This window comes from Eptesicus fuscus, chromosome 4 (genome assembly GCF_027574615.1).
Source record: "Eptesicus fuscus isolate TK198812 chromosome 4, DD_ASM_mEF_20220401, whole genome shotgun sequence".
Classification (NCBI taxonomy): domain Eukaryota; kingdom Metazoa; phylum Chordata; class Mammalia; order Chiroptera; family Vespertilionidae; genus Eptesicus; species Eptesicus fuscus.
In genome coordinates this window covers 99823851-99845944 of record NC_072476.1, presented here as the reverse complement: position 1 = coordinate 99845944, position 22094 = coordinate 99823851, and the positions used below count along the sequence as shown (strand labels likewise).

Here is a 22094-nt window from a genome sequence, read left to right as displayed (position 1 = left end):
CTCAGGATAGAAAATTAATATTCAGAAATCAGTTGCATTTTTATACACCAATAATAAACTATCAGAAAGGAAAACTAAGAAAAAATCCCATTTACAACTGCATCAAAAATATAAAATACAAAGGAATAAATTTAACCAAGGAGGTAAAAGACCTATATTCAGAAGATTAAAATACACTGAAGAAAGAAATTGAACAAGATGCTAATAAATAGAATCATATACTGTGCCCATGTACAGGAAGAATTAACAAAATTTAAATGTCTATACCACCCAAAGAAATCTATAGATTCAATGTAATTCTCATCAAAATACCAATGGCACATTTCACAAAATCAGAACAAATAATCTAAATATTCGTATGGAAACACATAAGACCCCAAATAGCAAAAGGAATCTTGAAAAATAAGAACAAAGTGGGTGGTATCACACTATCTGATATCAAACTGTACTACAAGGCTATAGTAATCAAAAGCAGCATAAGACTGGCATGAAAACAGACACATAGATCAATGGAAGCAAATAGGAAGCCCAGAAATAAACCAGCACCTATGAGGTCAATCTATGACAAAGATACCAAGAACATACAATGGGACAAGGACAGTCTATTCAATGGTCCTGGGGAAATTGGACAGATACACGCAAAGAAGAAGAAGAAGAAGGAGAAGGAGAAGGAGAAGGAGGAGGAAGAGAAGAAGGAGGAGGAAGGAGGATGGAGGAGGAGGAGGAGGAGAGAAAGGAGAAGGAAGAGAAGGAGGAGGAGGAGGAAGAAGAAGGAGGAGAAGGAGGAGAAGAAGGAGAAGGAGGAGAAGGGAAGGAGAAGGAGAAGGAGGAGAAGGAGGAGGAGAAGAAGAAGGAGAAGGAGAAGGAGAAGGAGAAGGAGAAGAAGAAAGAAAGAAAGAAACTAGACCATCTTCTCATGCCATATACAAGAATAAACTCAAAATAGATTAAATACTTAAATATAACATGTGAAACCATAAAACTCATAGAAGAAAACATAGGCAGTAAAATCTTGGACATTACTCTTAGAAATACTGTCTGTTTAGTTCCTAAGTCCAAGCTCTTAATCACAGTTTCCTATATTTTTGTTGAACTCATTGGAATACAACACAATTCTTTCTTCTTCATCCATAATTAATTTCATTATTCCTACTCATTATTTTAATTATTCTGCCCTTAGATATTGAAATGACCTAGATTCTTTCAGACTTATGCCTACATTCATGACTGTGGACTTTTTGTGTTGAGTCCCACCTTTCCTTACTTGCTAGCCTACTGCCAAGTTATCTGTATTCCTATGTATCTGTCCTTTTTCCCCCCACTCTGGGCCTTCTCTTCATTGCCCTGGGACTTCATTCTAGTCATGTTCATTGTGTCCTGGGTACCATGTTTCTCATTTCATGCCCTTATATAGCTAGAATACATCAAGTGTTGTAACTTTCTAGGGAAGGATACACAGGAGATAGATTTTATGAATATTTGTGAATCTGAAATTATTTGGTCCTTCCTTTATGATGATGGATAATTTAGCTACATATAGATTTTGGGTTGAAAGTTATTTTACCCCAGAATTCTGAGAGCATCACTGGGTTGCTCTTTATCATGTAGTATCACTACTGCAAGTCAGGTGGCGTCTGTTTTATTTCTCCCCAAGGGTGCTAGGGTATTCTTATGTTGGTGCTTTCAAATTTCGTTATGTAGACTATGAATTACTTTTTATTCCAGGCATAGGGTATTTCTTATGAAGGCACAGGTCCCTCAGCTCTGAGGAATTTTTCCGTATTACTTCATTGATAACTTGTTTCTCTCCAGTCTCTTTCTGTGACTCTAGTAATGTTAGATCTCTTGGATTTGTCCTGCAAGGCTTACTGCATTATTCTGATATTTTCTGTCTTTTCCCCTTTATGTTCTCCCTTCCCAGTGATTTCCTTGACTATTTTCCAGTCCTTCTATAAAATCTTTAATTTGGGTAGTTATATTTTTGTGGCTTAGAAAATATTTTCTTGTTATTTGATCCTTTTACATATCATGCTAGTTCTTACTTAATAAACACAAGATTGTCTTAAATCCTTCTCAGTACTTAACCTAAACTTATTGTTGTTTCTTTTAATCTCTTTTATTCTGTTAGTTATCTCTATTTCTGCTGAGGCACAGTTCATTTTTTTCTATTTTTTTTTTCAGGCTTCTAATTCTCCCAAATTCCTCAATAATCCCTACTATAACGTATCATATTTGAGAAAGAAAATCCTGGAGGTAGCTTCTTCTTGTGCTACAATCTAAAGAGAAGCGTTCCCATTTCTAAATGCAAATGTTTCCCATTATGCGTCCCTGAGGGAGAATTTGGGACAGGAGGGTGGGACATCCAGGCTGGCACTTACCTTCTGAAAGAGAAGGTCAGGGGCAATCCTGAGCCACCTGCCAGCTAACTGCCCGCAGAACGGTATGAAATAGACTGTAGTAGGCCATGGGCAGCCATAACCAAAGTCTACTTTCTCAGACAGATTGTTCAGTTTCTTCAATAGTCAATCCCTGTTCTTCGCCTTGGAGTAGGCATGGGCTACATGGCAACATCTTGGTAGGAGAGAGGGGACATGTGTGGGAGGAGGCAGCCAACTTAGAAATGCCTGGAGCCCTGGCTTTCAATGGATCCCTTCATCTTGAGGCCTCTCTTCTCTCCCAGTCCCTCAGCTCAACTCTGACCCTTGAGCCTGTCCAAGAATTCACTGAAGACAGCCAGTCCACCTCCGCTGTGCTGACAGAGCAGATTCTTGGGAGAAACTTGGACATTTTTAATTATTTACCACTCCTATCTACTTTGCTTTCTAGAAAGTTCCTAAAAAGGCTTGTCGGTGACACCCACCCCCCTGGCCTCGGGCCTCTGTGTTCTTGTCTTTTTTGTGATGTCATTCTCGGTTGCAATCCTGTATGTTATTTTTCAAGGGTCTGAGACATAGGGAAGATGTCTGAGACAGAGGGGACATGAGTGGTCAGACTATGCCATCTTGAACTCTTGCCCAAGATACGGTTTCATTTTTAAATTTACATTTCCTAGTTAAGCATGATCAATATCATATAAGTATCAATAATATTGCAAAAGCTTTGGTTGAGTTCTACATAAAAATACCATTTTCCTACCAAAATAAAACCCGGGACAAAAGAAAGCCTGGTAACCTCATTTTAATTAGCAAGGTTGCCATATGGTAGGCAGGGAAGGGGAGGTATTAATTTCTGTGAATCAACAAAAAAGAAAGACATCAGGAAGGCCTTTGGGGCCATCTAGCATCCCAAATATTGAGTTTCAGAAGCAGCCACCAGCTTACTGTAACCAGATGTTAAAACAGCCTTTCGCTGCTGCAGTCTGACCCAAACACAACTGGACGGAAATCAGATACCAATATAACTGGGCATGAGATGCTGTGTAAAGTGACTACAAAGGAATGCCTGGTCACCGTTTCTGGGAGTGCTGGGTCGCTGAGCAGATGGAGGCTGTTAGACAGGAGTCAGCAGGTGCAGAGGAAGTGTGCCGAAGAGATCGCAGTATCCATGCTCTCGGTAGGGAGAGCCTGGAGATAGGGGGCTTCCATGGGGCCACTCGGAGGAGGGTTCTCTGCTATAAAATGGGGTCCCAGAATCTAGGGGGCAAAAGTCTGAAGGAATGTTCACTTTGATGGTGGAAGCAGGAAAGGGTCCATGTATGGGAATAGACCTGCACTTCTCAAGCTTGTTGTTGATCTACAGGATAGCAAGAGCACAGGGGGAAGGAGCCGGGACTATGAGGCACAGCCTCTGTGCAATGCCATAGAGCTTCTGAGGTTGGGGGAGGGGTCTAGTTCAAAAGACCCGGAAATTCTGGTGGAGAGTCAGCTTTTTTTAACAACCTTTGAAAGAAGATTAAAGTGTGGATTGATTTCACTGGTTGATCACATTCTAATTAGCAGGTCTAAACTATGGCTTTATTTTATTTTATTTTTTACTTCTGGGTGAGCAGGAGGTTCTCAAGAACTGATCAAGCATTTGTGCCCTGTAGGCAAATTTCACCTTCAGGAAATGCAATGTAAAGGAGGAGTGGAAGCCATGGATCTTGTTGCATTCTGACCATATCTCAAGTGCTGTGTGTTAAACAAACTGGCTCATTATCTGGGGAGACTTCATGTTTCCTTTGAGAACCTGCCACCAGAGATCGCAAAGCTTTATTCTAGGATTAGGCTTTTTATTTTTTCCCTTTTTCTTTCTTATAACAGGTGCACCTGGCAGCACTAGCAAGTCTGAAATCTGCAAATATGTGAAATTTGGGGTTTATAATGTATGATCCACTCAAAATACTGAGTTTTACGTCCATCTGGCTGGGGTACAAGGTGGACACGCCTTGACTAAATTCCTCTCCATATTAGGTCAATTTTCTTTGCAATCATTAAATGTACAAATCTACATTTAATCCATTTCATGTTTGCCTCAAAATATGCTTGTGATGTTTGACTTAACTTTAATGCATATTTATAACTCAGATTTCTATTTTTAATGGGATTAATTTTGCTCTAAGCCAGAAAAGGGAAGGATCATGCTATTTTTCTTACAGAAGTGAACAAGAATTGGTACTGTTAAGTTATATGCGATAGAATGATGAAAGCCTGTTAACCTCATTTTAATTAGCAATGTTGCCATATGGTAGGCAAACTTTTGCTTTCTTTAAAATCACTAGTCATTTACAAAAGTTAAAAACGTATATTACATTTTTACATTCTTGGTGTTTTTCTTGAATAACACAAAATATACTTTCTACCCACATATCATGTATATTTAAGATATAGAGAAGATGGACTCAAAGTAATCTAGGTTCAAATCACATCTCTGTGATCCAGACACATAACTTTTGGCAAGAAACTTATCACCAATCAGTCTCAGTTTTTGAATCTGTATAATAGGGCTGAAAATTGTACATTAAATTACTGGAGACAACATGAGATAGTTTGATAAGTGTCTGGCACAATGCCTGGCATTTGCAAATGCTTTATATCACAATTATTTTTTTTTACCTAATTTTACTCATTGTGAATAAAATGAATACATTTAACTTTTAATTTATAAACAATAAAATTAAATAGCCTATTTGTCAGGAGAAAAATGTTAAAACTACTTATGTCATTTATCTAGCCTTCTTCTTCCTGTACTACTTATGAGTGATAATTTTTGAATTGTCACATTTCAAAATAAATGGGTGAAAGTTTTAATAACTAGATCTGGGAGCAGGGAAGGACTCTTCAAATGCCTTTCTAGGTGTTTCCCTGCCTATTTTTTCACTGAAAATCCCTTCTCCACACAGCCAGAATGAAGTTTCTAATATGATTAGGTCAGTCCTCTGTTGGAAGGGTGAAACTATAAATCCTTTACCACTCATCTCCTCCCTCATCTCCACCCCCAAGCCCATCACTCATTTCTGCCTCAAGAAAGCCTGATCTGCTGACCACCCCTACACCTTTCCACCGCACCCTTCATTACACCCCTTCTCTACTCTTTGACTTTGCTGCAGCTACCTTTTCTTACTAGTTCCATTGATAGTGTTTAGCCCTGGAGCCACCTCACTAAGGAGGCATTTGCAGCACACATCTGATCCCCACTATAACAGGCCCCTCTAGCATGTTCCCATAGTAACCAACCTGTCTCACCTGAGCACTGGATTTCAAACCGTCTGTTCTTATATCCATTACCAACTAGGTCTCTTGAGGGTAAGGGTTATCCTTCACTCATCTTTATATGCCCAACGCAGACACTGGCATGTTTGGGGACTCAAAAGACCTGCTTTGTGTCTGAAACAAAAACAAATGACCTCTTCCTTGCACATCCAAGTTAGTATGGCAGGTATTATTAAGTAATAGGAGTTATCTTTTATTGAGCTGGCCAATGTACTAGAATTTTATATGTATTTCCTTATATATGTCTGACATTGTGAGATACATATTATTGTAAAAACCTAGATAAAGAAACAATTTTAAGCAGGCAAGTAATGCACCTAAGGTTAGGGGCCTCCAACAGGAAGGCAGAGCTGGGTTTCCACAAAGGCATAACTAGGATGAAAAAAGACAATCTAAAGAAAGAAAGAAAAAATTCTAAGAGATCTTTGGAGTCTGATGACTTAACATCTGAGAAATTATACTGTTCTAGCTTGACTCTGAAGTGTGCTGTTTTCCACAGAGGTGGAACTCTGAGATCACTGGCAGGACTTTAGAAAGCTTGGCCATCAAGAAGGTCTAGTGCAGTGGTCGGCAAACTGCGGCTCACGAGCCACATGCAGCTCTTTGGCCCCTTGAGTGTGGCTCTTCCATAAAATACCACGGCCTGGGTGAGTCAATTTTGAAGAAGTGGCATTAGAAGAAGTTTAAGTTTAAAAAATTTGGCTCTCAAAAGAAATTTCAATCGTTGTACTGTTGATATTTGGCTCTGTTGACTAATGAGTTTGCTGACCACTGGTCTAGTGGAATGTGTGGGTGTATGTTCTTCACCACATAACTGATGTCCTAAAATCCTCAAATAGAACTTTTGCACTTGTGGAAATATTTGCAGCTAAGCAAGAACCACTTCTTGAAAACATTATGCACGTTTTTGATCTCTAGTTTTTCTCCTCCCATTCTCTCTTGGATCCCCACTTCTAGTAAGATTTCGCCACTACCCTTCACTGAAACTACTCGTTCAAACTCGCCAATGAATACACACTGCTAAACCAGTGACAGCCAACAGTCTTCCTTTGTCTTGACTTTTTAACTGTACTGGACATAGTTGATTGTGACATGCTGTTCTTTTGGCTTCTAAGAAATGACACTGACCTTCTCAACTATCAGACCGATACATTTGTGGGAGGCACTAGGGTTCAGTCCTTGGACCTCTTCTCTCCATACTTATTTCCCAGGGTAATTTCTTCTAGACTCCTGGTCTTAAATACTATCTACCTGATGATGGCTCCACTCCCTAATTTTTATCACCAGCCTGAGATTCTCCCCTGAACTCTGACTTGCACATCCAACTGTATACTTCACATGTGCATTTTGATTCTGATAGGTACCACATGTCCAAAACCAAAATCTTAATATTTATGAACACTGTCCCCAAACCCAACCAGATCCCTCTGCAGCACACCTGTCTCAGTCAGTGGTGACTCCATTCTTCTGGTTGTTGGTTCAGTGACAGCCTTAGTCCTCTTTCTCTTATCATCATCACCTAGTCTGTGATAAAATCCAGTGGGCTCTACTATACATGTACATCCAGAATTACATGACTTTTCATAACCTTCAATGCCACCATCCTGGCCCACATCATAATCATTTCTTGCTTAGATTACTGCCATAACCCCTAACTGGTATTCATGCTTTTGCCCTTAACCCCCAACAGTGTATTCTCTACAAGCACCCAGGGTGATTGTTATATACACTAAGTCAGATTATGTCACTCCTCTGCTGAAATCTTCAGTGGCACCCATGGATTTAGCACAGCCAGCATCCTCAAGTCCTCATCAAACTTACAAGACCTTCCTTGCTGGTCAGTTCACTGACCTCATGTCATTTCTTTGCCCTCTTTCTCTAGATACACTCTCCTTGCTGTCCTGCAAACATATCAGACATGCCCCTATTTACCAGCCTAGCATGTCTGTTCCTTTTATTCAGAATGCCCTTCCCCTAGATATTGATATTGCCGGCTCCCTGACATCCTTCACTACTGACTTCAAAGTACCTTCCAATTAGAGCTTTCCCTAGCCACTTTATAAAAAATATTTACCTTGCCTGGCTGACATGGCTCAGTGGTTGAGTATTAACCTATGAACCAGAAGGTCACGGTTTGATTCCCGGTCTGAGCACATGCCCGGGTTGTGGGCTCAACCCCTAGTAGGGGGCATGCAGGAGGCAGTCGATAAATGATTCTCATTATTGATGTTTCTATCTCTCTCTCTCTCCCACTCCCTTCCTCTGAAATCAATAAAAATATATTAAACAAATATTTACCTTGATTATTTTGTCTTCTCCATTTGAAACAAGCTCAGAGATATTGGTTGATATTGATCACTATTCTCTAAGCTCTAAATCAGTGCCAGTAAATCAGAGGTGCTTAATAAATAATTATGGAATTAATTCATTCAAAAGTGAAAGTCACTACCTATTCCATACTTATATGTCCTAGTTATCAGTGACAAATCTACAAAGTCACAGCCTTGAAAATCCAAAAGCTATTTTTCAGTCTTGACTTTAACGGTACTTTCAATTAGCAAACAAGGTGGCTCCAACGTTTATGACATCTGGAATGCTATCAGGCACCTCGATGTAGGCATGGAGTCCATAAGGCACAATATTCCTGGTCTCTCACAAACATGAGTCTGTCCCCACACCTTTCCTGGGCCACAGTTTTCTAATTTCTAAATGGGGCATCTGATCTTATGCAACCCAAGTATTTAGGTGGAGTTATAAAATATAAGGTGGGGCCACAGTAGGTTTACAGTTGTTCATATAGAAAATAATACAATAATAAATAATAATAATACAAGAATAAACTCTGTTTTGTGTACTTATGACTGTAAATCTATTTTTGCTCCACCCTGGAATTTTAAACTCATAACCACCAGCAGCAATTTACATAAAAAGAATCTTTAAATGAACATTTAAAAGCATACATTTTAAACAAAGTATTTCAAACATTAAAAGTGTTCACTGAAGCTCTAAAATTAAAAATGTTAGATGCCAAGTTGATTTTTTTCACCAGGTAGCAAAAATGAAATACGGTCAGAGAATCCGAGGAAGAGATGGAAATGGGGAGGGAAGAGAAGGCACAAGGGACTGTGCTGACCAACTGCAGTTCTCTTTCTAGCCAAAGCCTTCTACACTGCCTCCCTACTCACACATACACATGCAAACACACACACACACACACACACACACACACACACACACACACACACATCAGACCCTCAGAAACATTCACTCTAGATACTAGCGTGGGATCAGTTTTCACAACATACTTAGTTTTACAACCGTTTCCTTAATTCATGATATAATAAGAAGCTATGGGTCTGCTCCATTGGCACACTCCCAACCTCTCCACCAGACCACACTCACTATTCTTACTAAAATAATACAGAATATGCACACATTTAGCATGTATAACCCGTGGGACAGAGCTGGAAGCTAAGGCAATGAAACAACCTTTAGCAAGTCACCTGGACTCTTTGCGCCTCAGTTTCCTCTTCTCCGTGGTGGATGGGAAGGATGTCATGGAGCTTTAGTCTCCCAAGAGCTCCACCAGTTCCCCACCCTTTGACATGATCTAGTTATTTGTAAACTATAAAACAAAGTTTCCATACATGTCTCCTAGCCCTCTCTTCCAACCAGAGTGCTTCTTACTTCCTGCCTTACAGATATTTTGGTACTAGTAGCGGGTTGGCATTAATAATGGTCAATCAATTAAGAAATTAAAAAAATAATAATGGTCTACCTCCAAAATTCTATTAAAGAGAAAGAAGGAGTGAGTGAGAGAGAACACTCTGTTCACTTCAGTAAACACACTTAGCATAACTGGGGGCAGGGGAATTGCCACCTTCACCCTGTTATGTCACACCAGTACTTTCCAGCAATTACTGTGTGAAATGAAAGACACCCTTGGACACCTGCTTCATGTATGCACCAGGTTCATTTCTTTATTTTATATGAGAGGCCCAATGCACAAAATTCTGCAAGGGGCTTGGCCCTCGAGCCCCAATCTCCGCCCACTGGTCATTCCAGAAGGTCATTCTGGAAGGTCGTTCCACTGTCCGGTCTAATTAGCATATTAGCACTTTATTATATAGGGTATCTTCATAGTCATTTATTTACATCACGAAAGGAAACTTATGAACACAGCATCTGTTACTAGAGTGACACAATTACCTAATCTATATAATAAAAGCCTAAGTGACTGTTATGGCGGAATGACCAGAATGACTGGTTGCTATGCTGCGCGCTGACCACCAGGGGGAAGACGCTCGGAGCTGCCCCCTGGTGGTCAGTGCACTCCCACAAGGGGAGCGCCGCTCAGCCAGAAGCCGAGCTCATGGCTGGCGAGTGCAGCGGTGGTGGCGGCAGCCTCTCCTGCCTCTGCAGCAGCGCTAAGGAGCAGTGAGCTGAGTGGTAAGGAGCCGTGAGCAGGTGGGCAGTAAGGAGCGAGGGCTCCCGGACTGTGAGAGGGCGCAGGCCGGGCTGAGGGACCCTTCCCCAGTGCATGGATTTCATGCACCAGGCCTCTAGTCTCTCTGTATAAAACCCTAATATGCAAATAGACCGAACAGTGGAACAACCGATCAACCAAACAACCGGTCACTATGACATGCGCTGACCACCAGGGGGAGTGTGTGGAACATGGCGGGTGTCAGCAGCAGGCGGCAGAGTGCAGAACATGGCAGTGGCGGCCATGACGGAATGGTGGAGTAGATGAGTGAGGTTGCCAGACCAAGGCGGGGAGCAGGTTGCTGTCATCGGGGCAAGCCTCTGGTGGTTACTGAAAATTCTTTGCTCCCGCGCGCCGCAGTCCTGCCTGGCACTTGCACCTGCAGCTGGTGCCAGCCACTCTCACACCACTGCTAACACCCGGCGCTGGCCCCGAACACTCAGCACCATCAGCAGGTGCCAGTGGCAGCTGCCGGCTCCGATTGCCCCTCCAGGCCTCTCCACACCCCTGCTCCTGAGGGGCGATCAGGGCTGCAGCCGACTCTCATACCCACTGTCAGCGCCAGCCCCGCTTGCACCTGTAGCCGGCACCGCTGCTCGCACCCACTGCTGGCGCCCGGCGCCAGTCCCAATAGCCCCTGAGGGCTTCTCCACCTCCCCCTGCTCCTGAGGGGCGATGGGGCAGCAGCTGCCACTCGCACCTGCTGATGGTGCTGGCCCCAATGGCTCCACGCCCGTCAGCGGGTGTGAGCAGGTCTGGCACCGTCAGCGCGTGGGAGCAGCGGTGGCAGGAGCAGGGCTGTTGGCAGACAGGGGACCAGGAGCTGTGGCGGGAGGGGCCTGGCAGGGGCGTGAAGGATGAGCCAAGACCCGCCCCTGTGCCCACCGCAGCCTCGCAGCCCACAGTTCCTTTCAAGATGCATGAATTCGTGCACTGGGCCCCTAGTACTTTCATAAGAAGAAAAGAGTTGCCAATAAATGCAGGTGAGTTGTCAGGTGTTTGGGGGACAACACATTAGTTTTTCAATCATCATGTCTGGTTTAGCTGAACATATGGTGCCACCAGCAGAGTCACCTGCTCAGCCTGGTTTCTGATGGACAAAAGGACCAACCACAGACATGTGACCTACTCTGTATGGGCAGGGAAAAGCAGCTTTCTTTCCCAACCCCCGTCCAGCCCAGCCCCTCATTCCCTATAATAAACAAGTACCAATTCAAGGGACTTCATTATTGTCACCCTTTCCCCCGTGTAAATTCACCGACAGGTGTGGGGGAGTCCTTTACTTTCCCCAGTGACTAAATTTAGACAAAATACAATAAATTCCAGCCATAACCAAGTAGTAAAATTTCAAGGCAACTCATCATTGGTTACTTTTTTCACTACTATTGAAATCAATGTAAACTGAATGTCTACTTTGGGGGAAATCCAATACTTTCTTCTAAGTGTAGATCACTATAGGTAATCATATAAATAAGGTGAGTTTTACTTGCTTTGGTCTTTTTCTGGATACAATCAACAGGTCTATGTGATTCCTCATTAAATTTGACTTAGTTTTACGAATGTCTAAATCTTCTGACGGGGGGAGGAATTAGTTTGAGAGACTGCATTACTTTTTTAAAAAGAAGCAGCCTATTTTAGTTTAGATCCTCACATAGCCCAGGGACGCCCGACAGATGCTGGACCCTGGCCCACAGACAGGCCCCGCCTGAGTATTGCTCAGACCCAGCTGCATGTCTCCATCCTGCACACCAGCCACCCCACAACGTGCCCAGGTGCCCCCCATGGCGGAGCCAGGGAAGGCGGGCAGCGAGCCGTTTACCTGCCAGGCTGCCCGGCCTCTGGAGGGTGGCGGTGGCGTACAGCTCCTGCGAGTGCTTGCTGTACTGGTCGGACGCGTGGACCAGGCGCTTGGTGGGCGACAGGGTGGCGTACGTGCCGATGGTGGAGCTCAGCTGGTGGATGGGCGAGGAGGAGATGGTGGACTGCACGGTGGGGGGCGAGGTCACGCGGATCGGGGACAGGCCGGCCGAGGACACGACGATGTTGATGGGCGAGCTGGTGCTGTAGGACTTGGCCAGGCGGCTGGGCGACTGCTTGGGCGAGGAGCCGCGCGGCGCGGCGTAGGCGGCGCCCTCGGGGGCCGAGCCCCCGCGCTGCAGCTTGGTGGGCGAGCCGCCCTGCGGGCCGGCCAGCGGGGAGCCCCCGCGCGGCGGCGCGGGCAGCGTGGAGCTGGAGTAGTAGAGCGCGGCGGGCGGCGCGTCCGGCAGGTGGAAGGCGCTGCCCAGGCTGGGCGCGAACGGCTCCCGCGGCGGCGGCGGCGGCGGCGGCGGCGGCGCGGGCTCGGGCCCCGGCAGGTGCCCCGCGCGGCTCGTGGTGCCCTGTGCGCGGGAGAGCAGAGAACACGCGCGTTTAGCCGGGGAAGCTCGGCGCCCCGCCCGCCCAGCCCGGCCCCCGCCCGGCGAGGGAGGGACGCGGGGCGCCCCGCCGCCTGAGAGCACCACTGAGTGTGGGATCCCGACGGCCCTCCAGCGTCAGGCAGGTGTTTCTCCAACAGAAAGAAAAAAAAAAAAAAAAAAAAAACCCAACTAGCAAAGGCGGCTGACAGTGGCATCAGGTGTGGTAAATGGGACAGTAGTCTGCTTACGGAGCTAAGAAGTTCCTGGAATAGCCGAGGCATCGCAGTAGTCACATGAGGATTTTTAAAAGGCCACCCCAACAGGGCCACCGTGAGCTACTTGAGGGCAATCACGATTTGTTAGTTTTAACGAGAAATTCGGGCATTAAATCTTTCCCTCCACCCCCACGGGCATTCCACTGTAGACAGTTTCTGCCTCCGACACTGGCCAAGCTGCATCCTTCATCTGGAGAACAGCAAGGAGGGCATACTGCCTAGAGTTTATTCTGCGCCAGTGTCGCGCGCGGATTCTTTTTGGATAAGAAAATTAAAAGGAGGGGAAAGTATTATTTTGCAATGAATACGCTTGGTCTTTCAGTGTGATGAAACACACACACACTTCTGGAGGACTCAGAGCAATTGCAAATGAGAAGACTAAAAAAAAGCCTCCCTTTTCTAGATTTTAATCCTGGGCTCCAAATCGTTCCGCATCTCTCTCTCTCTCTGTGTAGCTCACTTTTAAGAGCCCCCTGCAGCTGTGTCTTCACATTGAAAAGTCAGTGGTCCCCCTTTATATACAAGAACACAAAAGACCGCAAGGGCTGGGGCGGAGACAGTTGGAGGGGAAATCACTTTCCGTGAATCTCATCCAGAGACACATTTGCATTCGAATGAAAACACTACATTGTCAACCACTTCTGGGCAGGAGGTCTGGGATGATCCCGGCTTCCCCGAGGAGCAGAGAGGTTTCCGAGAGAGAAGGCGGGTGTGAAAAGTCGGGTTGGATTGTACACGCAGAAAGAGAGGTGCTGGGAAGGAAGGCTTTGAAACTAGGGCTGGGAATTGGGTGGGGAGGAGGAAGCTGACGAGATGAAGGGAAGGGTGGGAGAGACTGAACAGATGCTACCCATTAAAAGTTTCAATATGCCTCTCCACCCGTTTTGGAATGGCAACTGGCAAATAACAGACTGGGCTCTTCCATCCCCACATCCACAGCATTCCAAATTTTCTCTGGGATGTCAGACTCCTGCGGAAAGCTGAGGGAATTCACTGAGCAACATCAAAATCCTCTAGTAAGAGCTGCATGGAAAGACAGGGAATCGAACTGTTGAAAGGCATTCTCCATGTGAGGGGTGTGTGTGTATTTATTTACATATAATATACATATTTGGTATGTATGTATGTGTAAGTTTCTCTCTCTCTCCCCCCTCCCCCACTAACAACGATTCTCTCCTTGAGCAAACTCTAGTCAAGCGCCTCTGTTTTGAATGAGGCCCTGTGCTCATCTCTGCATTGCACAGTTTTAGCAAGCACCCTACAGAATCCCTTCTTCTTCCCCCATGTCCGATCACCCTCCATATCAGACAGAGTTCCTCATCTGCCACCGTCCCCAGGTGGCATCTCAGCACCCAGGCCTGCCTTCAGCAAGCATCCTGTCGGGTCAGTTTAACCAGAAACCCTTCCTCATGGTGTTTCCTTAGTTCTGCCCACTGACCCCGCCCTGGTCTTCAGCTATAAGTTCCCATTTTTTAATGTTATCTTCGCAATTGAACCCAGTCTAGACTGAGGTCTCTTTCCTCTAGTGCAATCGTTTACTTCTGAATAAAATCTATATTTACCAGTCCTCTGTTCAGTCTGATTCTCCTCTCACACCACAGAGCACGTATTTTGAGTTTAACAGTCGGTGGGAAGTAAATGTAAGCTCCATGATTTGTTCAATGATGTGTCTCCAGAAACTAGAGCAAAGACTGATTCATAGCAGAGATGCCACGAATGTTGACAGAGTGAATGAAAAAACTGTTAGTAAAGCTAGTCCCGAGGCTTTGGCAATGAGGGCTTTAATGCGCAGAGGAAGGTGGAGGAGCTGTGCAGAACTGCTGTGCTTACCCTGAACCCCCGAGATACATTCCAGCAGCATCCAGAGTCATGGGGGTGCTTAGACCCAATTCTTGCTTTCCTCCCGGTAGAAGTTCTGAGCATGAAATGTACAGACTGGGCTTCTCAAACCTGGCTGCACGTTATAATCGCCAGGGGAGCTTTTGAAGAAGTCTCAGTATCCATGCTGTACACGAGCCATTCAGCTCAGAATCTCTGGAGGTGGGGCTTACCCATCAGGCTTTTTGGAAGCTCACCAGGTGATTCCAACGTGCAACCGAATGTGAGAAAGAGCTATCCCTAGAGCAGTGGTTTTCCACGTGTGGTCCTTGTTCCAGCAGCTCGCATCCCGAGCAGCCCTGGCATCACTCCCTCTTTACTGACTCAGAAACTCAGAAGGAGGGGCCCAAGGGAGTGCCTTTTAGCAAGTTCTCCGGATCACAGGGATTTGGGGGATCCCTAAAGTCTGCAAGCCACTGAGCTAGAAGAGACTGTGACGCAGGGGATGGAGTGGGACTGAGTGTCTGCATTTCTAGCAGCTGCTGCTGGTCTGGGAAGCACTTGCTAAGGTGCAGGCAGCCAGCTTCTGCCTTCCTTTACTTCTGAAGCTCTCCTGGGGCCTGAGCAATGTTCAGCAGCACGGGACCCAGCTGACAAGGGACAGAAGAGCCTCAGGCAGCGATTTCTGTGAAGTCTTCTCACAGGAGCACAAGGAGAAAGAATTCCAGAGGGTGTGAGGACAGCCCCTTGCTTACAACACAACAAACACTTTTTCTTAGGTCTTGGATATACGATATTCATAATAACCCTAGAAGACATTAATGGTGCTATTACCAAGTAGCAGAATCCTACATAATAAAAGCCTAATATGCTAAGTGTCCAGTCATCTGTTCAACCAATCAAAGCATAATATGCTAATGATATGCTAAGGCCTCTCAACTGCTTGCTATGATGGTCACTGACCACCAGGGGGTAGATGCTCCAACTGGTAGGTTAGCTTGCTGCTGGGGTCTGGCCAATCGGGAGATAGCAAGACAGGCCAGGCACACCCTGAAGCCTTCCCGCAGTCCCTCCCCAGCTGGCCAACCTCCCGCATCCCTCCCCAGCCCCTCGGCCTGGCCTGCGCCCTCTCGTAATCCAGATGTCAGATTGCCAGTTTTGGCTCGATCCCTCAGGCCAGGCTGAGGGACCCCACTGGTGCATGAATTCGATACCAATATGAAAAATTATTCTAATATTTAAATATTAGAATGATACAGATCCTAAAGAAACCTTGAATAGATTTTGCAAACACTTTTCTTTTGATCTGTTGGAACTTTTTTTTTTTTTTAATTTGTTGGAACTTTGAGTCTCAGGAATGCTAACTATGCTGGATACTATTGTCTAATAAGGTTTGCTAAATAGCCACAAATCTGCAGAAGTTTTGAGCACTGCCACACTAGATCTACAAATTTTGACAGGCTGTAGCAGCTAATCAAAAATATTTCTAAATATTGCAAGATATTGGTGAAATTTAGCCAATAATTTTTTACATGAGAAGAGAAAAACAACCACTAAAATGTTATATAGTCTTTCAGATTGATATTGTTCATGGTGGAAATGTTTAAAATCTTCACTGTCTAATATGACAGCCAGCAGACACAGTGGCCTAGTGGGCACTTGACATGTGCACTGGATTTTCACACACATTTGATCTGAACTATTTAAGTTGAATTTAAGTCCTCATATGTGGCCAGTGGCTACCTTACTGGATCACACAGCTGTATCAGCCCTTCTGCAGTTTACAATATATAATCCAGGGGTGTTACACTCCATTGGATGGCCTATGGAGTAAACAGTGTCTAAGAAGGGTTCTTTGGCTAAACTAAGAAATATGTTTTTAACATGAATTGAACAAAAATAGTGATCTTTTTGGGAGCTTGTTTTCATTCTTGTGTTTATTTTTGTTCCATTGTATAATTCATTTAGCAACTCTTAGCCAGTTAGGGATACAAAAGGCTGCACTTCAAGCCTACCGCCCAATTCATAGGCTGGCTTATTACTACCTAGCTCATTGGACTAAATACAATATAAACACATTTCAACACACAAAGCATTGCATCCACTTTATTGTCGTGGAAGCTCAATTCTACCTTAAATGTATGTAAATACCATTGAACTGTAAATCAATTTTAAAGTTAGAATTGCAAAACTTCACTTAAAAAATGAAAAAAAGACAACCACACCCTTCGTCCCTGAGGATAGTGGGGAATGTATATGTACTAGCAATGGGAATTAAAATGCTATTTTCATTGATGATGAGACCTTTAGAAGAGAAAAGATGATATAAAAAAATTTCAATACATTTGGAGAAGATTGGGCTCCAAAACTGTCCTGGATCACAGCATGAGCTCTTGGCAGGAACAGTTCCTGTTGGTGTTTTTATTTTCAGCTCTTTGAAGGGCTACTTTGTCATTCCCACCCCTCCAAAATGGGGGACCAGCTATGTGAAATTGACAAGTAGAACATTGCCAGCAGATGCCCTGACAGAATAGCCTCTGACAGGCAGAGTTTTGTGAACATTAAGTGTCATTCCTTTCTTGCTTCCTATTATGGGAACTTCATCAAGAGAAAAATGAAAAACATTACTTCCAATTTCTATGAATGCCTTATGTAGATTATACCTCAGATTTAAAACATGTAGGAATTGTGCTTTAATGAGACTGGAGCAATACACCTAACTCAATAAAACTCTGTCATCTTAAATATTTCATCTGCATGATAGTTTATGTGTAAGTTTCAGAGGGATCAGATTTAGAATATACTACAGTAGTGGTTTTTATATTATATGTTTGCATGTTTCACATGTGTACACTGAGTCCTCCTGTGTGACTGTGGAGTGCATGTATAACTATTTTATACAAGTGTTTAAGGGCAGATGTATTTTTAAAGTGTAGTGGAAAATAGTGAAATGGAAATTTAGGCAATATTTACATTATTCCCATTAAATAACAGCATTCAAGTTCCATGCACTAATTTGCCCCCATTAAGTCAATAAACCATTATCATGAGCCTACTATAGTCCATGTACACCTAAGGAGATGTTTGTGAAGGTCACCCTATAATCTTCTCACAGGGAGTATTTCACCTTGACATTACTTTGATCTGTTGTTGTTGTATTTTTGTTTGTACAGAATACTATCTGCCTCACAATGATGACATTGTTCTTTTCCGAGCATTTGAGCCCCTGAAATTAGGGTGCTCTTGGACCAGAATGTGGCATCAGCCTCAACCTAGAGCTGAGCTGTTTCCAGATTCCTTCTCATTGTATCTTTTGTAAAGGGGGTGGGGATGGCATGGGATGATAGGGGAAAATTTTCTCTGAACTTGAAAACTCATGTAATCCTCATCCTTGGGGGATTTGGCAGTGAAAACCAAACCAAACCGTCTCTTACAGCCAGTCAACAAGAGCCTTGAAAGTCTGGATTCTAGGGAATCTTGACTGCAAATCATGTGTATCCAGGCCAATGAAGAAAACCGCATTCAGAAAGCAGGTCCCTGGTTTACCAGCAGTCCTCACGAAGATGCATTTAGACCTGCCAGGCTTCCTGGAATTGTCAGGCAGGCCCAAGTTGGGGTCAGAAGGATATTTGCCCAGATTGCTGGGCAGCCAGGCCCACGGTGACAGAGTTGGCTTCCCAGAGGGGAGCTTAGTGACTTGGGGTAAGCAGTGTGTTCCCCTTCGGCCGTATTCATCACTTGTCATTTTTGGGAATTACTATCAGATTGCAAGCTTAATAATTCATGGAGTCTCCCCTTTGTAGGCAGTTCTGGTTGTAGGCAGTTCTGGTTGTGGTGACTAAAGTCCCTGCTGGGAAGAATAGTCCTGGCAAAACAGTGTCCGGAGAGGCAAAGCCAGCCAGCACATTTCAAAGGAAGGCAGAGCCACAGGGTCGGGGCCAGGGAAGGGCCATGAAGAGCCAGAACACAGGAACATGGCAATGGATTTGGTGAGGAAGGAGTGGGGCGGGGTATTAGAGGGAGTGAAGAGAGGGTTAAGTGGAGACAGGGCGGTGAGAAAGTGAAAACAAGGACGGAAGACTCTTCTTTCCAAGAGTTAAAAAACCTGAACAATTTTTAAAAACCCAAAACATGACACGCTTTAAGATACCATCTTTGAAGAAATCCACTCTAAACCAAAACAAACTGGTAGTGTGATTTAGTAATATCAGCTACGTATGCTGATTGCAATGTCTGAGAATTTGTGGAGCTTTTCTAGCCTGAATTTGCATAGGGCATTAGGTTGCACTTGTATATGAGCAAAGACATTTACTCTCACAACTTGGAAACAAGAAATCAGCAACTCCACAATGTAAATAGTCTTCCTTAGGTGTCAGATGAAATGTCCTGTAATACGATGCAATTAAAACGAATCTACATCCCCACCTAAGTTTTGTGCCCTTGAACTTACTCCCTGGGATAAAATAAGTGTGCTTGAACACTACTAGCATTGCTTCCAAAATTTTACTTCTCCTTTGAAATTGTCTTCAGAAAGTGCCACTTTTTAAACTAATTCCCAAGGTAGAAAATCCTGATACTGTGAGAAACATTTGATTTCAGAAACAGCCGAGTAAAATCATCAAGTACCTTGTCTAGCAATTCCTTTGAGGAGGGCTGGTTTTGGTAAAAACACGAAACAAAGTAAAAAGGAGGCTCTGTACATAGTTCACAGACTTGTCCCTGGAGTCACTACCGCTGAGAGGAGGAAAGAAAGGCTGGGGTTACCAGGCAGTGACATCCTGCTAACATTGAACGTGCCCAGAGCAAAGTAAACTTGAGTAACTGAAAAAAACAAAGCACTTGGAAGGAATTCCTTCCTCTGGTGAGAACACCTCATTTCAAAGAACCAGGAGAGCTATGATTTTGGAGACAATAAGGGAGACCCTCCTAAATGCTTTCTCTTTGCACGACTGTCCCAAAATTATGAAAGAGGTGGAGAGTGTGGGTGAGAGAGATCTTGCCAACCACACTGTCCCTGTCAGTGGAGCTGGATGGAGGTGACAGTGGATCCATTTCCCAGGAAACAGAGTGCTGTAGGTTTTTGCATCCTGGGTGGTTTGCCTTCCCTCTGGCCTCCCTTTGATAAAAGTATGATTAGGATAATTATGAATGAATATTGTGAAAGTATTTTGTATGGTCATTAATAGGGTCTGCCAGGGGGAAGAACATTTAGAAGAAAAAATAAAACTTTATCTCTGAGAATATATAAGGAGGGGTTTCTTGATGGCAGCTCTTTCTAAAAAAAAAACAAGAGCTTTGGCAAAACTACATCGCATAAAACTTTTATTTCAGCAAGATGCTCATTTAGTATGACTTCAATAGCTCAAATATTTGCTAAGAACAGGAAATGTTATAGTAGAATGCATACATGGCTCTCCCTGCCATGAGAACGTTTTCAATTATTAAAGTCAGATTAAATATATTTATTCTGGAAAGAGAAAAGGGAGGGAGAAGGTTTTAAAGCGGAACAATGACAAAACATTTCCAGTAGGTAGGCATCTGAACACTCTCTCAAAAGCAAATAAACTGCTGCTTTCCCCAAAATATGCCAAGAAAAGTATACAAAGTGATATCATTTCTCCTCTGAATGCTGCATAATGTCCACTAAACATATCTCTGTGATTTTGTGTTTTCCAAGTAAACAGCTTGTATCATAATTAAGCAAACTGGGTGATGTTACACTAGTTTTTCTGTATAATGCCTGTCATTATACGATCAATATAGAGGCATTTATTGGGGATTTGCTCATCCTTTGCACTCTGTGGGTCTCTGTGTCCACCAGCCCACTGTCCACAGGGTCCTCCCACCCCTTGACCTTAGCAACTGCCTGACGTGAGAGTGCACCATCCGCAATGTTCCAAACTCAACGAACACACCAGCCTCTGGCAGAAGTGAGCACACAGCATATATTACGATACAGCATCAATGAGAACTTTTAATACACAGAAGTCAGTGCAACATTAAATAGATAGGCCGGATCAAAAAGAAATGGCAATTTTGCTTCTCAAAGTTTATTGCTTTTCTAGAGTCTCTGCTATTGTTCAGTTTTATTTAACAGAAATATAGCACAATTCTTAACTTCCTGCAGCAAGCAGGCGTTTCCCTAGGATTATGCCGGTGCACACACTTCTTCAGTGCTGCTGGGGAACATGAAAGTGGCTTTAAAATCTTTAGGTTCCTGTGAGACTTTCTTACATCTTGTGCATTTGGTTTCCTTAAAGGGCGAAATGCTTGGTGAGACTACTTTATGTTTGGACATGGGGAGAAACCAACATTATTTTAGGGTGACTGCTCTGTGCTAGACGCTTTACATTCAGCATTTCATGTAATCCATAGGAAATGGTATGTGAGTGGAGACAGACAGAGCCTGGAGGAGAGCCAACTCCCTTAACGTCTCACCACCCACAGCCTTTTGCAGTATGATTATAAAGAATAAGACTGGGGTTGGAGGAACCTGATGCGCATTTGGTGAACCCTGAGCCAGTTACTTGGGATACGGAGATTAATTTTGTAAGTCTCCGCACCTGCAGCAAGGCAATCTGATGGGAAGAAACAGGCTTACATGCAACTTGCTGTAGGGTATTATTATATGTGATAGGACAGAATGAAGCTTTCAATATATACGCAAGGCCATGTTGTGCCTCTGCTTAACATTCTCTACCTGCTCCTCATTTCAATCTGAGTAAAAACACAAGCTCCACACAATGACTGACTGGGTCTCCCATCCCCTCACCATTCTTGCATCCATTGTAACAACCTTGACCTCCTTGCTGTAATGTCAGCAAGCCAGGCCACCCCATCCAGGAGCCCTGCATTTGCTGTCTCCCAGCTCCCTCCCTCTTCTCTTTCATGTCTTTGCCCAAAGGTCACCTTCTCCACAAGGCCTCCTATGCCACACCCATCCTCCACTTTGAGTCCCACTCATCCTATTCTGCATTCATTTCCTCCTTATAGGAACCACTGTCATCTAAAAAACTATGCAATTGACTTATTTACTGTGCTGATTTTCTGAGTCCCTACCACTGATTCTAGAATAGTCCTTGGAGGACAGGGTCCCATTTTTTTTTTTTACCATTTCATCCCAAGCATATATATCAGTTCATGGCATACAGCAGGCACACAATAAACATCCTGAATGCTTTAAAGAATAACCCAGAGACACATAAATGTAGTGGAAAGACTAGCTCTATTTTGATGGAGGCACCTCAAAACAGCCACACAAAGGTCAAGGTTGGCCTAGAGGAGGAAGGGAAGAATGGAGGGGTAACCTACAGACTGTTAGATGCTGGAGCAGGGTAGCTGACAAGAATGCTCAGAGCAAGGAGAGGAGTAGATATACACGAACTCCTATTACTTCCGGGAAAGGCCTTGGGGTTCTTGGGAAGATTCT

The 22094-nt window shown here is 44.0% G+C and overlaps 1 protein-coding gene across 1 annotated transcript in view; it reads right to left on the bottom strand.

Annotated features, from left to right (window-relative positions):
* CTNND2 (catenin delta 2) overlaps positions 1 to 22094 on the bottom strand; it is a 664153-nt gene that overhangs the window by 317958 nt on the left and 324101 nt on the right. The window contains exon 8 of the mRNA XM_054714357.1: positions 11996 to 12554. Within this exon, the coding sequence (XP_054570332.1) occupies positions 11996 to 12554 (559 nt within the window). The remainder of the gene's footprint in view (positions 1 to 11995; positions 12555 to 22094) is intronic.